The 17401-nt window shown below is 37.0% G+C and overlaps 1 protein-coding gene across 1 annotated transcript in view; it reads left to right on the forward strand.

The window, feature by feature from the left end:
• LOC124777437 (transmembrane protein KIAA1109 homolog) overlaps positions 1 to 17401 on the forward strand; it is a 527366-nt gene that overhangs the window by 500823 nt on the left and 9142 nt on the right. The window contains exons 85-86 of the mRNA XM_047252842.1: positions 7217 to 7402; positions 9475 to 9605. Coding sequence (XP_047108798.1) covers positions 7217 to 7402; positions 9475 to 9605 — 317 coding nt within the window. The remainder of the gene's footprint in view (positions 1 to 7216; positions 7403 to 9474; positions 9606 to 17401) is intronic.

Raw genomic sequence — 17401 nt, forward strand, 5'->3', positions numbered from 1 at the left:
ATCAAGTCTAACAAACCTTTGCTGATGATGCAAGCAGCATAATGAAGTCTAGCAAAGCTGGAACAGCAGAAGGAGCAATAAATGAAATACGGAGGCTTCCCCAAAAGTTTTCAGCAGCTCTTAAATAGGAAGTTTGACAACAGTGGGACTATCTTAATTTCAAACAGCAGTTTTTCTGTACCTCAGAGCATGCATGCAGCAGTCCCCCTGCCACTGGATTTCAAACCATACTGCGAACAGTGAGTGAAGACGCAAACAGTGCTGAGTGTGACACTGCAAGATGAATCTGTTGCACTGCAAATTTTTGTACAGTGGTTTGTTATGGCTACAAAAAGAAGTTAAATGCAGAAGACTGCCACTCATCTCTGGTTTGTGTTTTTGGTGAGTCTGCTCCTTCTAGGGTCACCATTGGAAATAGTTTCATGAATTTTCAAGGGGTTGGGAGTGTCTTAAAGATGAATGTTAGTCCAATTTGCCATCATTGGCAGTGACCCAAGAAAACATTGATACTGTAATGAAAGTGATAGATGATGAACCTCTTGTCACATTTTGTGACATTGAAGAGGCCCTAAAAAATTTGGGTTAGCTGCACTGCAGACCATTATTCATGATCATTTTCACCTAAGCAAGAGGTGTGCCCATTGGGTGCCACATAACCCGGACAGAAGCCCAAAACCACACAAGAATGGATTGGTGTTGTTTTATGCTTGAAAAATTCAACAAATGGTGACTCAAAGGAACTCACAATATCAACATAGGTGACAAAGCGTGGATGTTCCATTATGATCCCAAAACAAAGAGATGCTCTTCAAGATGGTGCTTTCCAGGTGAGGAACCACCCATGAAAGTTTTGAAAAGTAGGAGCTCTGGAACTTTCTTCACCACCTCTGTGACCTCGGGCACGCATTGCACAGTCAAAGCTGACTGGTATGTGACTGAATGCTGAAAGTCACAGGGAGACCATATGCCACATGGAAGTCACAGCACCCAAAGTTGAAGAACAGGCACAGTCTTCTGTATCACAGCAATGCTTCAGCACATCCAGCTGCCAGAACAATGGACATCTTGGAGAAGGAAGAAATATGAGTGTTACTGCACCCACCCTATTCACATAACCTGGCTCTGGGTGACTACTTCCTTTTCCCAGATACAAAGGAAAAAAAATTCATGGGAAGTGTTTTTCATCTGATGACAAGGCTGTTGCAACACACAACAGTGCTCTAAATGACTTCCCTAAAGAAGCTTGGTCTGAGACATTTCTGAAATGGTTTCAAAAGATGGAAAAAAATGTGTAAGTCCTCATGAAAAGTATTTTGAAAAGTTGTGACATTTATATTATAAATATTTTTTTCTGTATTACTGCTAAAAGCATATGGTGTAACCCTCATATTCAAAAGTAATGTTGACTGGTTTGGTGAACTCACTTAACTTAGATAAGACACATTTCATTCAACTTTTAACTGTTGAACATACATATTACGTATCGCTGTCCACAGATTTAGGCATCTTTCCATGTGGATGAAAGTTTCAGTAATTTGCAGGTTTTAAAGCCACTGTTATTTAACATTAAACATACAGTTTTTGCACAGAGCAGCAGATGTGTACATTTGCATTGTCTGCTTTGGTAGAGCTGTCATCCATCCAAAGGTTGGTGTTTGCCTTCATCCAGACTTTGAACTGACTTGCCCATCAAGATATAAGAGATTCTACAGTTTAATGAGGACTCTGAAATACATGGCAACTTGACTTTTCAACATTAACAAATGTGTCCAGAGGTAAAAGAAGTGATAAGTACCAGAAAAATTCTGGTTCTGACCTTTGAAACTGTAGTTGAGCATGTAACTTCTTTCTTTCTTTACCCTTTTGCTGATTGACATACATGTACGTACTATTTTGGTTATCAACACACACACAATTATTGTAGAAGTTTACACGTGACATTGGCATTCAGTAGTTAAATTCTAGCTCTCCTCTCAACAATGGTTTGGGCTGAATTTAATACAAGTTCCATATTTACTGCTATTCAAGCTTGGAAATTATTTTTGTAAAAGATGTTGAGTCGTTATTTGTCTGCTGTCAAACTTGACATACTCAATGTGCATTGCAAATAGTCTGAATTCCCCTTTCTTACTCTGCCATAAAGTGTCTGTGAAACACATTTAAACTTTTTCATGTTAATTGTGAGTTGTCTCCAAGAAGTCTCCAGGGAGCAATTATTGTCTGCACTCAGTACTTACATTACCAACAATTACTATAATCTTACAAATGAAAAAAAAGTTTTTGAACTAATTAAGCAATGGATACTCCAGGTTGGACTAACAATGTAATGAAAAGTGTAGTTGTTACTCACCCTGTAGCGGATATGTTGAGTTACAGGAAGGCACAACATAAAAGACTGTCGGAAAGTTAGCCTTTGGCCAACAAGGCCGTTGTCAAAATTAGACCACATGCACTTGGTGCACACACACACACACACACACACACACACACACACACACACACACACACACACACACACGAGAGAGAGAGAGAGAGAGAGAGAGAGAGAGAGAGAGAGAGAGAGAGAGAGAGAGCTCACATACACGTGACCACAGTCTCTGGTAGCTGGAGCCAGACCAGTCTTTTGTTGTCCCTTTTTGCGACTCAGCAGCTCCGCTATATGGTGAGTAGCAATTACTTTTTGAACTTCAGACATTTTAGAGTTATGTGTTCACTTATTTATGTATCATTTTTGTGTTAATGATTTCTTTATTGCTTTTCTACCTCCAGAACAAAATCAGTTCCTTTGTCATGTCAGTATGTTGTGAAGTGATGATTAGAATCAAACTTTACTTGATCTGTGAAATTGTGCTAGACTGGGTTGATCCCAGTTCATGCCAAAATAATCTGCAATTAATGTTTGCAATGCAGATACCAAATTCAGTTTTATCTGAATACATTTTTGTGCTAATTTAAGGTCAATGGCCTTAGACAATTGGCTTCAGGATGAATCATTAACATTCATCCTGAAGCAACTTGTATATGACTTGGGCAGAATTTCTATTTGGTGTGAAGAATGGCTGCTTGCTATAAACATGGAAAAGTGTAAGTTAAAGGAGATGAGTAGAAAAAATGATCCTGTAATGTTCAAATACATTATTACTACTGTCCTGTGTAAACCATTTTGTTGATTAAATATCTGGGTGTAGCATTGCAAAGCACCATGAAATGGTGGGAAAGCTGATGGTCAATTTTGGTTTATTGGGAGAATTCTAGGAAAATGTAGCTCACCTGTAAAGAAGGCTGCATACAGAACACTTTCGCAACCTTTTGTTGAGTACTGTTTGAGATCACTATTAGGTCATATTGAAGGAAGACATTGAAGAAATTCGGAGGCATGATGCTAGTTTTGTTACCAAAATGTTTGATCAACACATGAGTAGGCTCTGTGATCTCAAATCAGAATCCCTGGTGGGGGAGGGGGGGGGGGCTGTACTTTTCGTGAAACACTATTGAGAAAGTTTAGAGAACTGACATTATGACAGAGTGCTGAATGACTCTACTGCCACCAACATTCATCTTGCATAAGGACGACAAATATAGAGAAATCAGTGATAGTATGAAAGCACATAGATAGCCATTTTTCCCTCATTCCATTTCTGAGGGGAGTAGGAAAAGGAATGACTAGCATTGGTATAATGTGCCCTCCATCATGCAGTGTACCAGTGTACACTGGCTTGCAGAATAGATGTAAATGTTTCTGTCTAGAGGTTCATGGAGTGCAGTATGAGTATTTTTTTTTTTTAAAGGAAACAGTCCCCATGAAAAACTACATCAATTAAACATAAGTTACTATTAGGACATGGAAAAAAAATAAAAATGAATAAATAAACTGTAAAAATGTGAACTAAATTGGTTGTGCAAGTCACTCAGGTTGTTGAATTGAAGGAGCTGCATGATAGAAAAAGAGGGATTATTACATTAAGGCATGTGCCCACTAGCAAGTAACTTATGCAAGCACTTGCTGAGGTGTTTACATTAGAACTGAAACTTGTGCAGGTTTACTTCTGCAAGTCACTCGCAGCAAGTTCCTGAAATTAACTTGTCCAAGTCTTTGCAGATGTGTCTTCACTAGGATTGCATAATGAGACAGGCAAGGAGAAGTTTACAGTGTGTGTTCTTAAGAACCAGAGCAGTTGCCACTATTGGTGGATAATTGTTGAAGAAAAACTGTGACAAAAACAAAAAATTAACAAAAAAGAAACATTTGAGTAAAGAAATGGATACAGAGACATACATTTTAAGTTATCAAGAAAGACTATTGAATGAACTAAAGTGGGAGGACTTCACTCTAATTAAAAACTTTCTAAGAATGCCGTATACAGTTATAGAAAATTTCATGTCTGCTGTACAATAAAATATTTGGAACAAAGGTACAAAAATGCTGCCAGCTGTCACCAAGAGGTCACCTTTTAATTACCCTTTGATTTTTGCAAACTGTGTCTATTACTTTTATTATAAATGTAATGCATTTGAAAATAGAATTCTAAAAAGTTGCAAGCTGTATCACCTGTACAAACTTACTTATGTTTACACTAAGATTAAAAAATCGGCTAAAATTTAAAGACATCTCTAATGCCATCCTGTTCCCCTTATGGTGAAACAAAGTAATGCATAAATTCCTTTATACTTCCTTGGCTGACGGTGGCCAATTATACAAGGTGTAAGGGGTGTAAATGGGGATGTTGTTGTGGTCTTCAGTCCTGAGACTGGTTTGATGCAGCTCTCCATGCTACTCTATCCTGTGCAAACTTCATCATCTCCCAGTACCTACTGCAGCCTACATCCTTCTGAATATGCTTAGTGTATTCATCTCTTGGTCTCCCTCTACGATTTTTACCCTCCACGCTGTCCTCCAATACTAAATTGGTGATCCCTTGATGCCTCAGAACATGTCCTACCAACTAATCCCTTCTTCTGGTTAAGTTGTGCCACAAACTCCTCTTCTCCCCAATCCTCATTAGTTATATGATCTACCCATCTAATCTTCAGCATTCTTCTGTAGCACCACATTTCAAAAGCTTCTATTCTCTTCCTGTCCAAACTATTTATCGTCCATGTTTCACTTCCATACATGGCTACACTCCATACAAATACTTTCAGAAACAACTTCCTGACATTTAAATCTATACTCGAAATTAACAAATTTCTCTTCTTCAGAAACACTTTTCTTGCCATTGCCAGTCTACATTTTATATCCTCTCTACTTCGACCATCATCAGTTATTTTGCTCCCCAAATAGCAAAACTCCTTTACTACTTTAAGTGTCTCATTTCCTAATCTAATTTCCTCAGCATCACCCGACTTAATTCCACTACATTCCATTATCCTCATTTTGCTTTTGTTGATGTTCATCTTATACCCTCCTTTCAAAACACTGTCCATTCCGTTCAACTGCTCTTCAAAGTCCTTTGCTGTCTCTAACAGAATTACAATGTCATCGGCGAACCTCAAAGTTTTTATTTCTTCTCCATGAATTTTAATACCTACTCCGAACTTTTCTTTTGTTTCCTTCCCTGCTTGCTCAATATACAGATAGAATAGCATCGGGGAGAGGCTACAACCTTGTCTCTCTCCCTTCCCAACCACTGCTTCCCTTTCGTGCCCCTCGCCTCTTATAACTGCCGTCTGGTTTCTGTACAAATTGTAAATAGCCTTCCGCTCCCTGTATTTTACTCCTGCCACCTTCAGAATTTGAAAGAGAGTATTCCAGTCAACATGGGGATACTGTGGGAATTAGTTCCTTAATATGTACCCATTTCAGTGTGTTAGTTTTTTACTCTGTGTGCAACAGTCTTCCTGCAAATATGTCACATAATTTATTACCCGGATATTTTTTTTTTTCCATGGTTGTAACTGCACCACTAAGTGGAGTGCACCAATCAGAATATACTAACCATTTTGCATCCACACTTCAAAATCTGACCACCTGCCCAGGGGAAAATAAGCATTAATGGCTTGATCTTACCACATGTACTTGGAGGTAATATTCATCCTAGAAACACGCTACTCCTGATAGCTATAATCATTGGTCTGCAAATGAAGTAAATACTGCCCTAATGTTGTTCAGTACACTGTCCTGAGACACCAATAAAAAATGTGTACTTATACCCTGAACATGCGGGTATGTTTATGGGTACCCATGGTACATTTATTCCTGTTCTTCTGTCTTTGTGCCATTTTCCTTTTTCACATTCATGTTTTTGTACTGGTATTGAACACACAAAACTTTCAGCAACTGGCAAGTATTTGCAGCAAGATGCACGAAATTGTTTCCACCAGCTTGCAGAAGCTACTTCTGCAAGTTGTCGAAACTTAGATAGTTCCCACAAATGACATGCAGAAGTTTACCTGCTAGTGAACACATGTGAAGGTGCCCATGCCCAGGGACAAGGGGACCACGGTCCCCCAGCCCCCCCCCCCCCTCCTCCCTCCAGCTCTCAGGGAAAGGAAAAACTGGAGTGTAGTCAGATGTTTCTCTTTCAAGAAAATTATTTAAACATCAGTATTATGCAGGCTTTTAACAGAGTTGGAACTGGAACTTTTTATAGCTACTTAAAAGTTGCTATTCACCTTCCAAAATGTTAAAAATAGTCCAACCCCAGATTCAAGTTCCCCTGTCCCCCCCCCCCCCCCCCCCTAAAAACTATTGTATGGGCATCCTTGAACACATGCCTTAAGCAATAGTCAAGATTTGAACATCTGAGAAGGTGCAGAGAGAACATTTTGTAGATGATAAGATTAGAGCATGAACAGAAGTGCACAATTAATAATCATTGCTATGTATCATAATGGTGTGGGGAGATAGTGGGACAAGAAATAATAGTAAAAGTCACCTTTCACATACATGTTATTCTGGCTTTTGGGGAACAAGTATAGGTATACACAGTGTAAAACATACAAGAGAGGTACTAAAGGGAAATACATAAACATGAAGGAAATATGGTTGATATTTGTAGGTCAGTGAATGGGTTATTGCTTTTTACATCTATTTATATCTTTTAATTCCCTTCATTGAGTGTGTTGTTTATGATCAAATGATAGTGCTTGTTGAAGTTATCGAGTACATATTTTTAATATTTTGCTCACACTTAACTAATGCATTCATAAGAATTTGTTTACAAATGCATGCCTTTCTTTTACGTTGATATTTGTATTGCTTCTTACAATGTTGTAGCTGTGGATCGATTTCCAAGTTTGGAGCGTGAGAAAGAAGCAACTGAGCAGCAAAGAGCACGTAGTACCAGCAGCAGCAAACTACAGGATCATAATCATACGAGAGAGGTGATTTTTGCTTTGCCATCCATGCAACTTCATCTCAAGACTGAGCACCTCCAGTCAGCAAGGACACCAGATCTTTCAGGTAAATGTTACTTTCACTCTTTCTTTGTCAGAATGTTACTTGAGCATTTCAAAAGTAATGTTTTATTTCTCAAAAGCTTCCAGCATGTTCCTTTTAACAGTATTTTCACTTTCAAATGAATATTAAAATCATTTCCCTGTATTGAGCCAAATATAGAGCTTTCCTTAAATCACAGGAGGAAGTTATTCATTCATTGGAATGTGGCAAACAACAGATAATAAAGGAATAAGTATTGAGTACTGTGAGCTTGCTGTCTTATTGTATAATTAAAGTATTAGATGGGTTGTTACATGCCACTTCCACAACAGATGCAGTTAAGTAATCTTTACTCAGATATCTTAATATTAGGGGTACCAAAACTTTCATGCATAGAAAAGCTATAATCTAGTAACCAACATAACTTATTATGTTAGGTTGAGCTTGGACAATGTTTAGTCATAAATGTGAAGTTCACCTATCACGTAATGGGTGATTGTTTATGTTATCTGAAACTTTGGGTGTCATGGGGGAACATAATTTACAACTCAGTCTTATTTGTTTCTTGAGCAAATATTAGTGACGTCATCTGTAAACATGCGATTCTAAGTAACATAATTACTTCTAAATTGGGTTTTGGGACAAAAATTTTCCGTCAAAAATTATCTCGTAAGTAGATGTGCTGCAATTGTTCCATTTTTCATTATTGCTCAGTGTTCTGTAGCTTTTAAGGTGTAAACATACCGCTGTACCAAGAAATAATGTAAATTCCAAAGTTCTGTGTAATTATAATTGTTACATTAATGTAATAAATGCTTAAAATTGATTTTTTAATTTATTTGCACAACGTTGGTGTAGTTAAGCATCCTCTGATCTAGTCCACACTATGAACTCATCAGATTGCTGCTGATGCAGTCAGATGTTTATACTGAATTTTTGATCATTATTTTTTATTATACAGTCAGATTTTTTGTTTTACCTGTGGTCAACATTAAATCTGAATTTTTGTTGTATATTCTTGTATAATTATCAGAGACGACAAATATTAATTGCATTTTTATCCAGGACCATAGATATTTCTTCAGATTTTCATTCATTATGTTTTTCGCAAACCTGCTGTTCATCTTACATCAATAAACTTTCCATCAGCTGTCAGAAATATGTAATAAGTGGGCACCTTGCAATCAAATTATTCTTAAGCACACATTTGTTCTCATTTTAAAGTAATTCTTAACTTGTAGCTGTGTCCTCGCAATATTTGAAATAAATAAAAGTATACTCCATGAAAAGTGAGCATTGTAATAATGATTCAATGATTTGCACATGTTAAAAAGGAAATCTTACATGCGGCAAAAATTAAATACAAAAATACTTTAAAACCTAGATCGCATTTACATAATACAGTTAAAATACAGTGACTAGGTAGTTTCGATTGTAAGTAACAATCATCTTCAGATCTGTAAACAAGCAAAATAAATAAATTGCATTAGAAAATCTTGTTTACAACATAATATTAAAGATAACACTGCTTGAAGAAAGCAAAAATACAGAGGTGAAATCTGTTACTCTAGTAAAAAATGGTAGTGTTTAACATTGTACATAAATGAAGAAACAATCCTACATAAACAATGAATGTGCCTCATAGTTGACTTCACAGTATTTGAATAAAAAATAAATTCTGTGCTTTTAATATAATCTCCCATCCATGTATTTAATCCAGGTTGAGCACAAACAGGATGTACCAGTAATAATAATCATGCAGTGACGTGCATTTGTGTAGAAAGCAACATGAATAATAGTCATAATATTTTAATTGTCATATGTAAATTAAGATTTTTGCAAAAGAAGTTAACAAATTGCATAAAGATGATAATGTCAGGAATTACTAAGTTTTATTTGTGGTGTAATGCTTCCAACGTTCTTAGGTATGGTGCGGGATGCAATCATCGAAGGCCCACCCAGTGATGGCAGAACGGTTGTTTAGTCATGGACCTTCCATGATTGCATCCGGCAGTACACCCGACAACCTTGGAACCATCATATATGGCGGAAAAGCCTCAGATATGTGTATCTAGTGTTTGCAAATTTCTGTGCAGGACAAAAGCCATTAGTCGAATGCAGTTTCATTACTGAGTTTGAAGATCACATTTTTGTTACTGTGGATGCAGATGCTTTCTTTTTTCTCCATGATCTCATCACATCATACATGAAAGAGAAGGAGAAAGTGGTGAGTAAATTTTTTATTTATGTAGTTTTTCACTGGAAATAGGATATAAATATTAGTTTTTATAATAGCAAATACCATGTAAGTACACAAATTAAAAAACTGAGATTTGCTTAATTTAGATCCCAACCTTATTTATAATTATCTACATTTAGGTTTTTATTTCATTTTATATTTTTATTGACCTCTTTTAAGGATTTGTTAAGTTTTATTTCCAAAATTACAAGTATAAAATTACACACTAGATAAGTCAACTTGTGGATAAGTCAGAATTATTGTGCTTCCATAGTGATAATATTGTGTAAAATTCCACAACTTCTTGTATACACTGAAGTGCCAACGAAACTGGTATAGGCATGCACATTCAAATACAGAGATATGTTAACAGGCAGAATATGGTGCTGTGGTCAGCATCATCTGTATAAGACAACAAGTGTCTGCCACAATTGTTAGATCATGTACTGCTGCTACAATGACAGGTTATCAAGATTTCAGTGAGTTTGAACGTGGTGTTACAGCAGTCAGCACACATGTGATGGAACACAGCATCTCCGAGGTAGTGATGAAGTGGGGATTTTCCAGTACGACCTTTTCGTGGATATCAGGAATCTGGTAAAACATCAAATCTCTGACGTCAATGCAGCCAGAAAAAGATTGTGCAAGAACGAGACCAACGATAGCTGAAGAGAATCATTCAACGTGACAGAAGTGCAACCTTACTGCAAAGTGCTTCAGATTTCAATGCTGGTCCATCTACAATTGTCAGCTTGCAAACCATTCAACGAAACATTATCGATATGGGCTTCTGGAGCCAGAGGCCCACTCGTGTACCCTTGAGGACTGCACGACACAAAACTTTACACCTTGCCTGGGCTCATCAACACCGACACTGGGTTGTTGATGACTGGAAACATGTTGCCTGCTCAGACGAGTCTCATTTCAAATTGTACCAAGTGGATGGACGTATACGGATATGGAGACAACCTCGTGAATCCATGGACCCTGCATGTCAGCTGGGAACTGTTCAAGCAGGTGGTGACTCCCTAATGAAGTGGGGTGTGCAGTTGAAGTGTTATTGGACTCCTGAAATGTCTAGCTACGACTCTGATGTCTGATGCATATGTAAGCATTGTGTCCAATCACCTGCATCCGTTCACGTCCATTGCAAATTCCGACAGACTTGGGCAATTCCAGCAGGACAGTGCGACACCTCACACATCCAGAATTGCTACAGAGGGTCTCCAAGAACACTCTTCTGAGTTTAAACATTTATGCTGGCCACCAAACTCCCCAGACATGTAGGTTATAGAGCATATCTGGGATGCCTTGCAATGTGATGTTCAGAAGAGATCTCCATCCCCTCATACTCTTATGGATTTATGGACAGCCCTGGAGGATTCATGGTGTCAATTCCCTCCATCACTACTTCAAACATTAGTCGAGTTCATGCCAAGTCTTGTTGAAGCTCTTCTGTCTACTTGCGGTAGCCCTACTTGATATTAGGCAGGTGTATCAGTTTCTTTGGCTCTTCAGTGTAAAAAACCACACCAGTCTGCCTCAAGATATGTTGGTAAATGTGGAAGACATACAAGCGTACAGAAAAAGATAATCTGCATTCACCATCAAATAATCAATACAATCCCTAGAATAATACAATTTCATGACATCTTAGAGATTACTCTTCTGAATATGTAAGTTAAGAGTCTTGGAATTCATGGAAACAAAGAAGTATAGAGAATAAAATGCTTTCTTTGTTAACATTCTTTCGTTTTTTAATTTGATGACAGGAATAGCAGTGAGATTCTAGGAAGGGCATTAGTTAGCTTCATCCTGGCATGAACGGCTTTTTATATAATGCCGTACTGTGCCAGTTTCCATTGTATTTTGATTTCTGTATAGTATTATGCTTGTGTAAGTCACAGTTTAGGTTGGCTTTCATAATTCTGGGAACAAGTTATGCCATGGGTCTGTTTAGCACCAAGAATAATTCTGACAGCTTTTTTCTGCAATGTTAATAATGTATTTGGGTTCCTTTATGTTGTTTCATCCCATACTTCAGTAGCATAGTTGAAATTCAGTGAGAACAATGAAAGATACACAGCACATATATGCAATGTTTGATAATTATGTTTATGAGAAATAAGCTTTTGGATAGCTTCAGGTTAAGGAATCTGTATGTCTGTTCCACTTGAATGTGTTCTGGATTGTCATTATGAAGAATTTTGTCCAATTTTCCTTTTTTACAATGTCATTCTCTATGGATAATTTCATCCCAAACTCTGTTTCTTGATATTAAATTCAATTATTGCAGTCCCTGTAGCACATGGATTTAGATGACTTTCACTGAAATAGTGAACTGTTTTATTGGTAACACTGTTGCACAGTACCTCTAGACTTGCATGCCTGCTGGTGCTCAGCTGGGCATGCATGGGCTCACGTAGGTAGTGGTGGCCAAAGGGCTCTGGTGCAGGCTGTCATAAAGCCAAGCTGGAGCCTATACAGCAGTTCTATACTAACCAAATGCATACATGTAGGGTTGGCCAAGTCCTTTGAGCATTTACAGAATGCTTCCAATAATGCCACCTGGCTGGTAGTCTATACTATCTGTACCTGCCTGCGAAAAAGCTGAGGGATGCCCAGTATTACCAACTCTCTTTATTGTAGTGTTGGAACAGCCTGCTCTAGACTTTCTTGGGCTTTGTTTTTCCATATAATCGTGTATCATCTGCATTTTTTAAAGTACAGTAATTTATATCATTAGCACTAATCAAGGAGAGAAGTGGTCCCAACATTGGGCCTTGAGGCACTCATATTTGAAAGTAGTAATTTTGGAATTTGCCTTAAGCAACTCAAATTATTTCTTTTTGCTTGCCTATGATTTTGTCAACTTGTAGTCAGTTCCTCTAATGCCCAGGTGCCATAGTTAATCAAGTAATATGGCAATCTCAATACAATCAGATGTTTATTCGAGGAACATTCCAGTAACATATTCATTGTTCCCTACCACCCTTATTATTTCATCTGTTAACTGTGCTGCAGTTAGTGAAGTTGACTTGATTTTCATAAAGTCATTCTGATTTTCAGATATTAGATTGTGTTGACTCAAAATGTCATTAGTCTAATGTAAACAAATTATTGCAGGTAATGATGAGAAGGGTTGATAGATTTCAATCACTAGGTTTCAATCAATAGATTTATCACATTTCTCACAAACTGAGATTACTTGTGATGCAGTTGCATCATTTACTGCTGGGGCAATGGCATCGGATATGTTGTCTATGCACCTTTCTAATCTTCCAACAGACAACTAGTCTGCTGATTTCAAATATTTTAGTGATCCGGCTATGTATTTAATTTCCTTGCTGTCAGTTAAGGCCAAGTATATGCTTTGTTGAAGTGGTTACTGATGGATTTTCCATCAGAAAAAAGGTACTCATTAAAAACAGTTGCAGTCTGATTTTGCCATTTAGTGATACTGATGGTAAATCACTAATTTATTTTGTCTTTACAATTTCTAAAGGTACTTACTTATAACTTCATAAACAGCTGTGCCTTTGTTATTCAAAATTCTTAAATTGTGACTATATATATACTTCTATTTTCTAACAGTAAATTTTGTAATTTGTAATTTATTTGCGTGAAACATGTAATTACATGCACAGCAATTGGTAGTACAATACAACAGTATACAATCTAAATTTAGTTTATAATAGAAACTTGAGAATATACTCCAAATGTACTCCAAATTATTTGACATAATAATACTTTAAATTTTAGTTTCTACAGAGGCTATAGAAGCATTGCTCATTGAGCCACGATTTTAGATGTTTTTTGAATGTCTCTCCAGTTATTACCTTCAGTTCATTTGGCAGTGCATTTAAGTATTTTGCTCCATTAATATATGGACTGTTTGCTTTTTTTTTCAGTCTTCTGTTTATCATATGGTAATTTTGTACTTGTCTAGCATTGTGATCATGAATTTCTGCATTACGACATGTATATTTCTTATCTTGTACAGTTAATGCTGTTGTTCCAAACATATACATACAATATATCTAAAAACAAAGATGATATGACTTTTGCCTTTACAAATGTCTGCTTGTGTCTGTGTATGTGCGGATGGATATGTGTGTGTGTGCGAGTGTATACCTGTCCTTTTTTCCCCCTAAGGTAAGTCTTTCCGCTCCTGGGATTGGAATGACTCCTTACCCTCTCCCTTAAAACCAACATCCTTTCGTCTTCCCCTCTCCTACCCTCTTTCCTGATGAACCAACCGTTGGTTGCGAAAGCTTGAATTTTGTGTGTATGTTTGTGTTTGTTTGTGTGTCTATCAACATGCCAGCGCTTTCGTTTGGTAAGTCACATCATCTTTGTTTTTATATCTAAAAACACAGATGATGTGACTTACCGAACAAAAGTGCTGGCAGGTCTTTACAAATGTCTGCTTGTGTCTGTGTATGTGCGGATGGATATGTGTGTGTGTGTGTGTGTGTGTGTGTGTGTGTGTGTGTGTGTGTGTGAGTGTGAGTGTGAGTGTGAGTGTGAGTGTGAGTGTATACCCCTTCTTTCCCCCTAAGATAAGTCTTTCTGCTCCCGGGATTGGAATGACTCCTTACCCTCTCCCTTAAAACCCACATCCTTTCGTCTTTCCCTCTCCTTCCCTCTTTCCTGATGAGGCAACAGTTTGTTGCGAAAGCTTGAATTTCATGTGTATGTTTGTGTTTGTTTGTGTGTCTATCGACCTGCCAGCACTTTAGTTCGGTAAGTCACATCATCTGTGTTTTTAGATATATTTTTCCCACATGGAATGTTTCCCTCTATTATATTCACATCTTTGTTTTTAGATATATTTTTCCCACGTGGAATGTTTCCCTCTATTATATTCATATACATAGAATAGATAGTCAGAATTTTAAAATCCCTAAACAATCCCTTACAAGATGTTCTAGTACCTTTTTTGCCTAATATTCTCAAGGCTCTTTTCTCGAGTTTTAAATACTCACTTTACATGAGTTTTGGAAGCCCCACCCCACAATGATAGACCATATGCTAGAAATGGATTATTAAACCAAAATACATCATCCTTATTGTTTGGGTATAGACATATGGAGCTGTTCTTCTTAAAACATAGGTGAGATGATAGCCTTGCACATACCGTATTTACTCGAATCTAAGCCGCACTTTTTTTCCAGTTTTTGTAATCCAAAAAACCGCCTGCGGCTTAGGATCGAGTGCAAAGTAAGCGGAAGTTCTGAAAAATGTTGGTAGGTGTCGCCACAACTAACTTCTGCCGTCAAATATATGTCGCGCTAGACAGGTATGCTTTGCAGGCACAAAGATAAATACTGGCGCCAAAACCTCTGCGTCAGTAACTAAATTAAAAGGTAGAAGAATGTAAACATTATGCAATGTATTCTTTCGTGTTTGCTGCTATTTCATTTAAATCCTGTCTGCCTAATAAACTACGAAACTAGAACAGCAAACGCGGAAGAATATACGTATCATGTTATGTTTATATTCGTATTATTCTTATGCTGAATAGTGATACAGTCAGAAACTAAGCACGGCAACTGACTAGATTTTTAAATCTAAGATGACTCTAATTTCTGTGCAGAATGTAATGTACTAAAGAAGTCGTCTGCAAAGATTTTCAAACAGAGAAAAATTTTCGCTAAACTCTCGTTCAGAACATCTTCTATCATACGCAGTCTGTTATTTGGTTCTTGTTGATCATTATCAAAGAAAGCAGCAGTTTAAGTAACAACAAATAGCAGACTCCCGCCATTGTTTCGCTTATGAGACAATTCCTCTCTTTTTTTCTCCTTTTTTTTTTAATTGTAAGCCGCAGTAGTGCGCACAAAAGCAAGCCTTGCCGCGAGCGGCGACAAGTCGTAAACACGCATTATCAGAATGTAACAAACAATGCATGACACAGTACAATAATGCATTTTCAGCTTAGAGTGACATAAACACCTATAACAAAGAGAACGGCACTTATCAGATCAAAGCAAAATAAGCAATCGATTCAAACCAGACGAAGCACACGAAAAAGGAAGGGTACTCGTATAAATACGGACAGAGCGCCTGACATAGCAATGGCTACCTGGTAAAGCTTAATTGTTAAGCTTACGACTCGAACCAAACTACTGTAGCTGTATCTTCATCCATTCGACCGCAATTGTGTTTCACGTTACAATGGACCAACTGTTTTTCGATTTGGAGGGGTGGTCTAAAACTTTTCTCTCACCTTGAATTTCGAGTCTCAAATTTCGGGAGCGGCTTAGATTCGGGAAAAATTGTTTTCCTTGATTTAGAGTCTCATTTTTCGGGTGCGGCTAAGATTCGAGTGCGGCTTAGATTCGAGTAAATACGGTACATTGTCAATTTGTTGTGTCCATAGTAGTTTGCTATCTTTGCATATACCTAGCAATTTACACTCAATGCAAATTTCCCCTAAAATATTACTATCTTGAGAATCAATACAAGTTTGCAAATCACCAACATTGAAGGGGATTATATTTGTTATTTGTTTTTCGTAAGTTGACTTTTGGAGTGTCATTTTCAAACTTTTCCTTTGCAATATCTATAAAAATTTTTACCTCTATGCCGAGATTTAGAATATGGTTTCTCCCAACAAAGGCCTGAAGTGTCATCTGCATACATTGTAATGAAGGTATTATTTTTTTCGATCTTTGGGAAGTCATTAACGTAACACAAAAAGGAAAGGACCAATTATCGATCCCTTAGGCATACCAAATTTAATATTCCTGACCCTTGAAGTATAACTTTTTATTGTTTTTCCATTATTGTGTGAGATTGAGGTACACTGTCGTCTGTTTTTTTATATATGATGTGATGAGGTGCAATAGTTTTCCACTTATGCCATCTCTGGCCAGTTTTGACAGAAGTACCTTATGATCAACCCTGTCAAAAGCCTTTGATAAGTCTAGGAAAACTCCAGCTACTTGCATGCCTTCATCAATTTTGCCAAGAGCTTTCAGCATAAATTGAAGTGTTTCAGTCATGCTGCTATGACCATTTTTGAAACCATGCTGAAAATCTCCCAGGATGTTGTGCTTATTACAATGCTCTAACATATATTTCAGAATTTTTTTTCAATTAACTTACTAAAAAAGGGGAGTTAAAGTGAGTGGTGTGTAATTTTCTACTAGTTGTTTATCGCCTTTTTTGTAGATAAGTTTAACTAATTTTAATATGTCAGGGAACACTCCTTCTTTTAAGACACTATTTATTAGATACACAAAAGGCTATGCTAGATTATTTTCACACTGTTTAAGTAGAAATGGAGAAATTTCATTCCAGCCAGTGGATTTTTTGTTTTTACTTTCCCTGATGAGCTGCAAAATATCCTTGATTTCAAGTTCATGGAGTTGATTAGGTTCAGAATTGTCCTCAGTAAGACTTCCAACAGGTACTTTATCTGTGGTACAAAAGACAGATTCTGTGATATCTGTGAAACAGTCATTTAAAATGTTACTGATCCCAAGAGTATTGGTGACATCAATATTGTTATTAGATATCTGTATGTTGATGTTACCTTTTAGTTTTGTTTTATTGTGTCTTATTTCATTTACTATTGACCAGCAGGTCTTGGAGATACAATCTGAGTTTTATATTTTCGAGTTAATCTTTTCGGCCCTCAGTCTTTTGACTTGCTTGCGAAACTGGTACTTATATTGTTTGTGTTTATCCCTGTGCTCACTGCTTTTGGTCTTTCTTTGTATCATATACATTTCTTTGTAATAACCACAATAGTTTATTAATTCTACATTTAACTT

This window comes from Schistocerca piceifrons, chromosome 2 (genome assembly GCF_021461385.2).
Source record: "Schistocerca piceifrons isolate TAMUIC-IGC-003096 chromosome 2, iqSchPice1.1, whole genome shotgun sequence".
NCBI classification, from domain to species: domain Eukaryota; kingdom Metazoa; phylum Arthropoda; class Insecta; order Orthoptera; family Acrididae; genus Schistocerca; species Schistocerca piceifrons.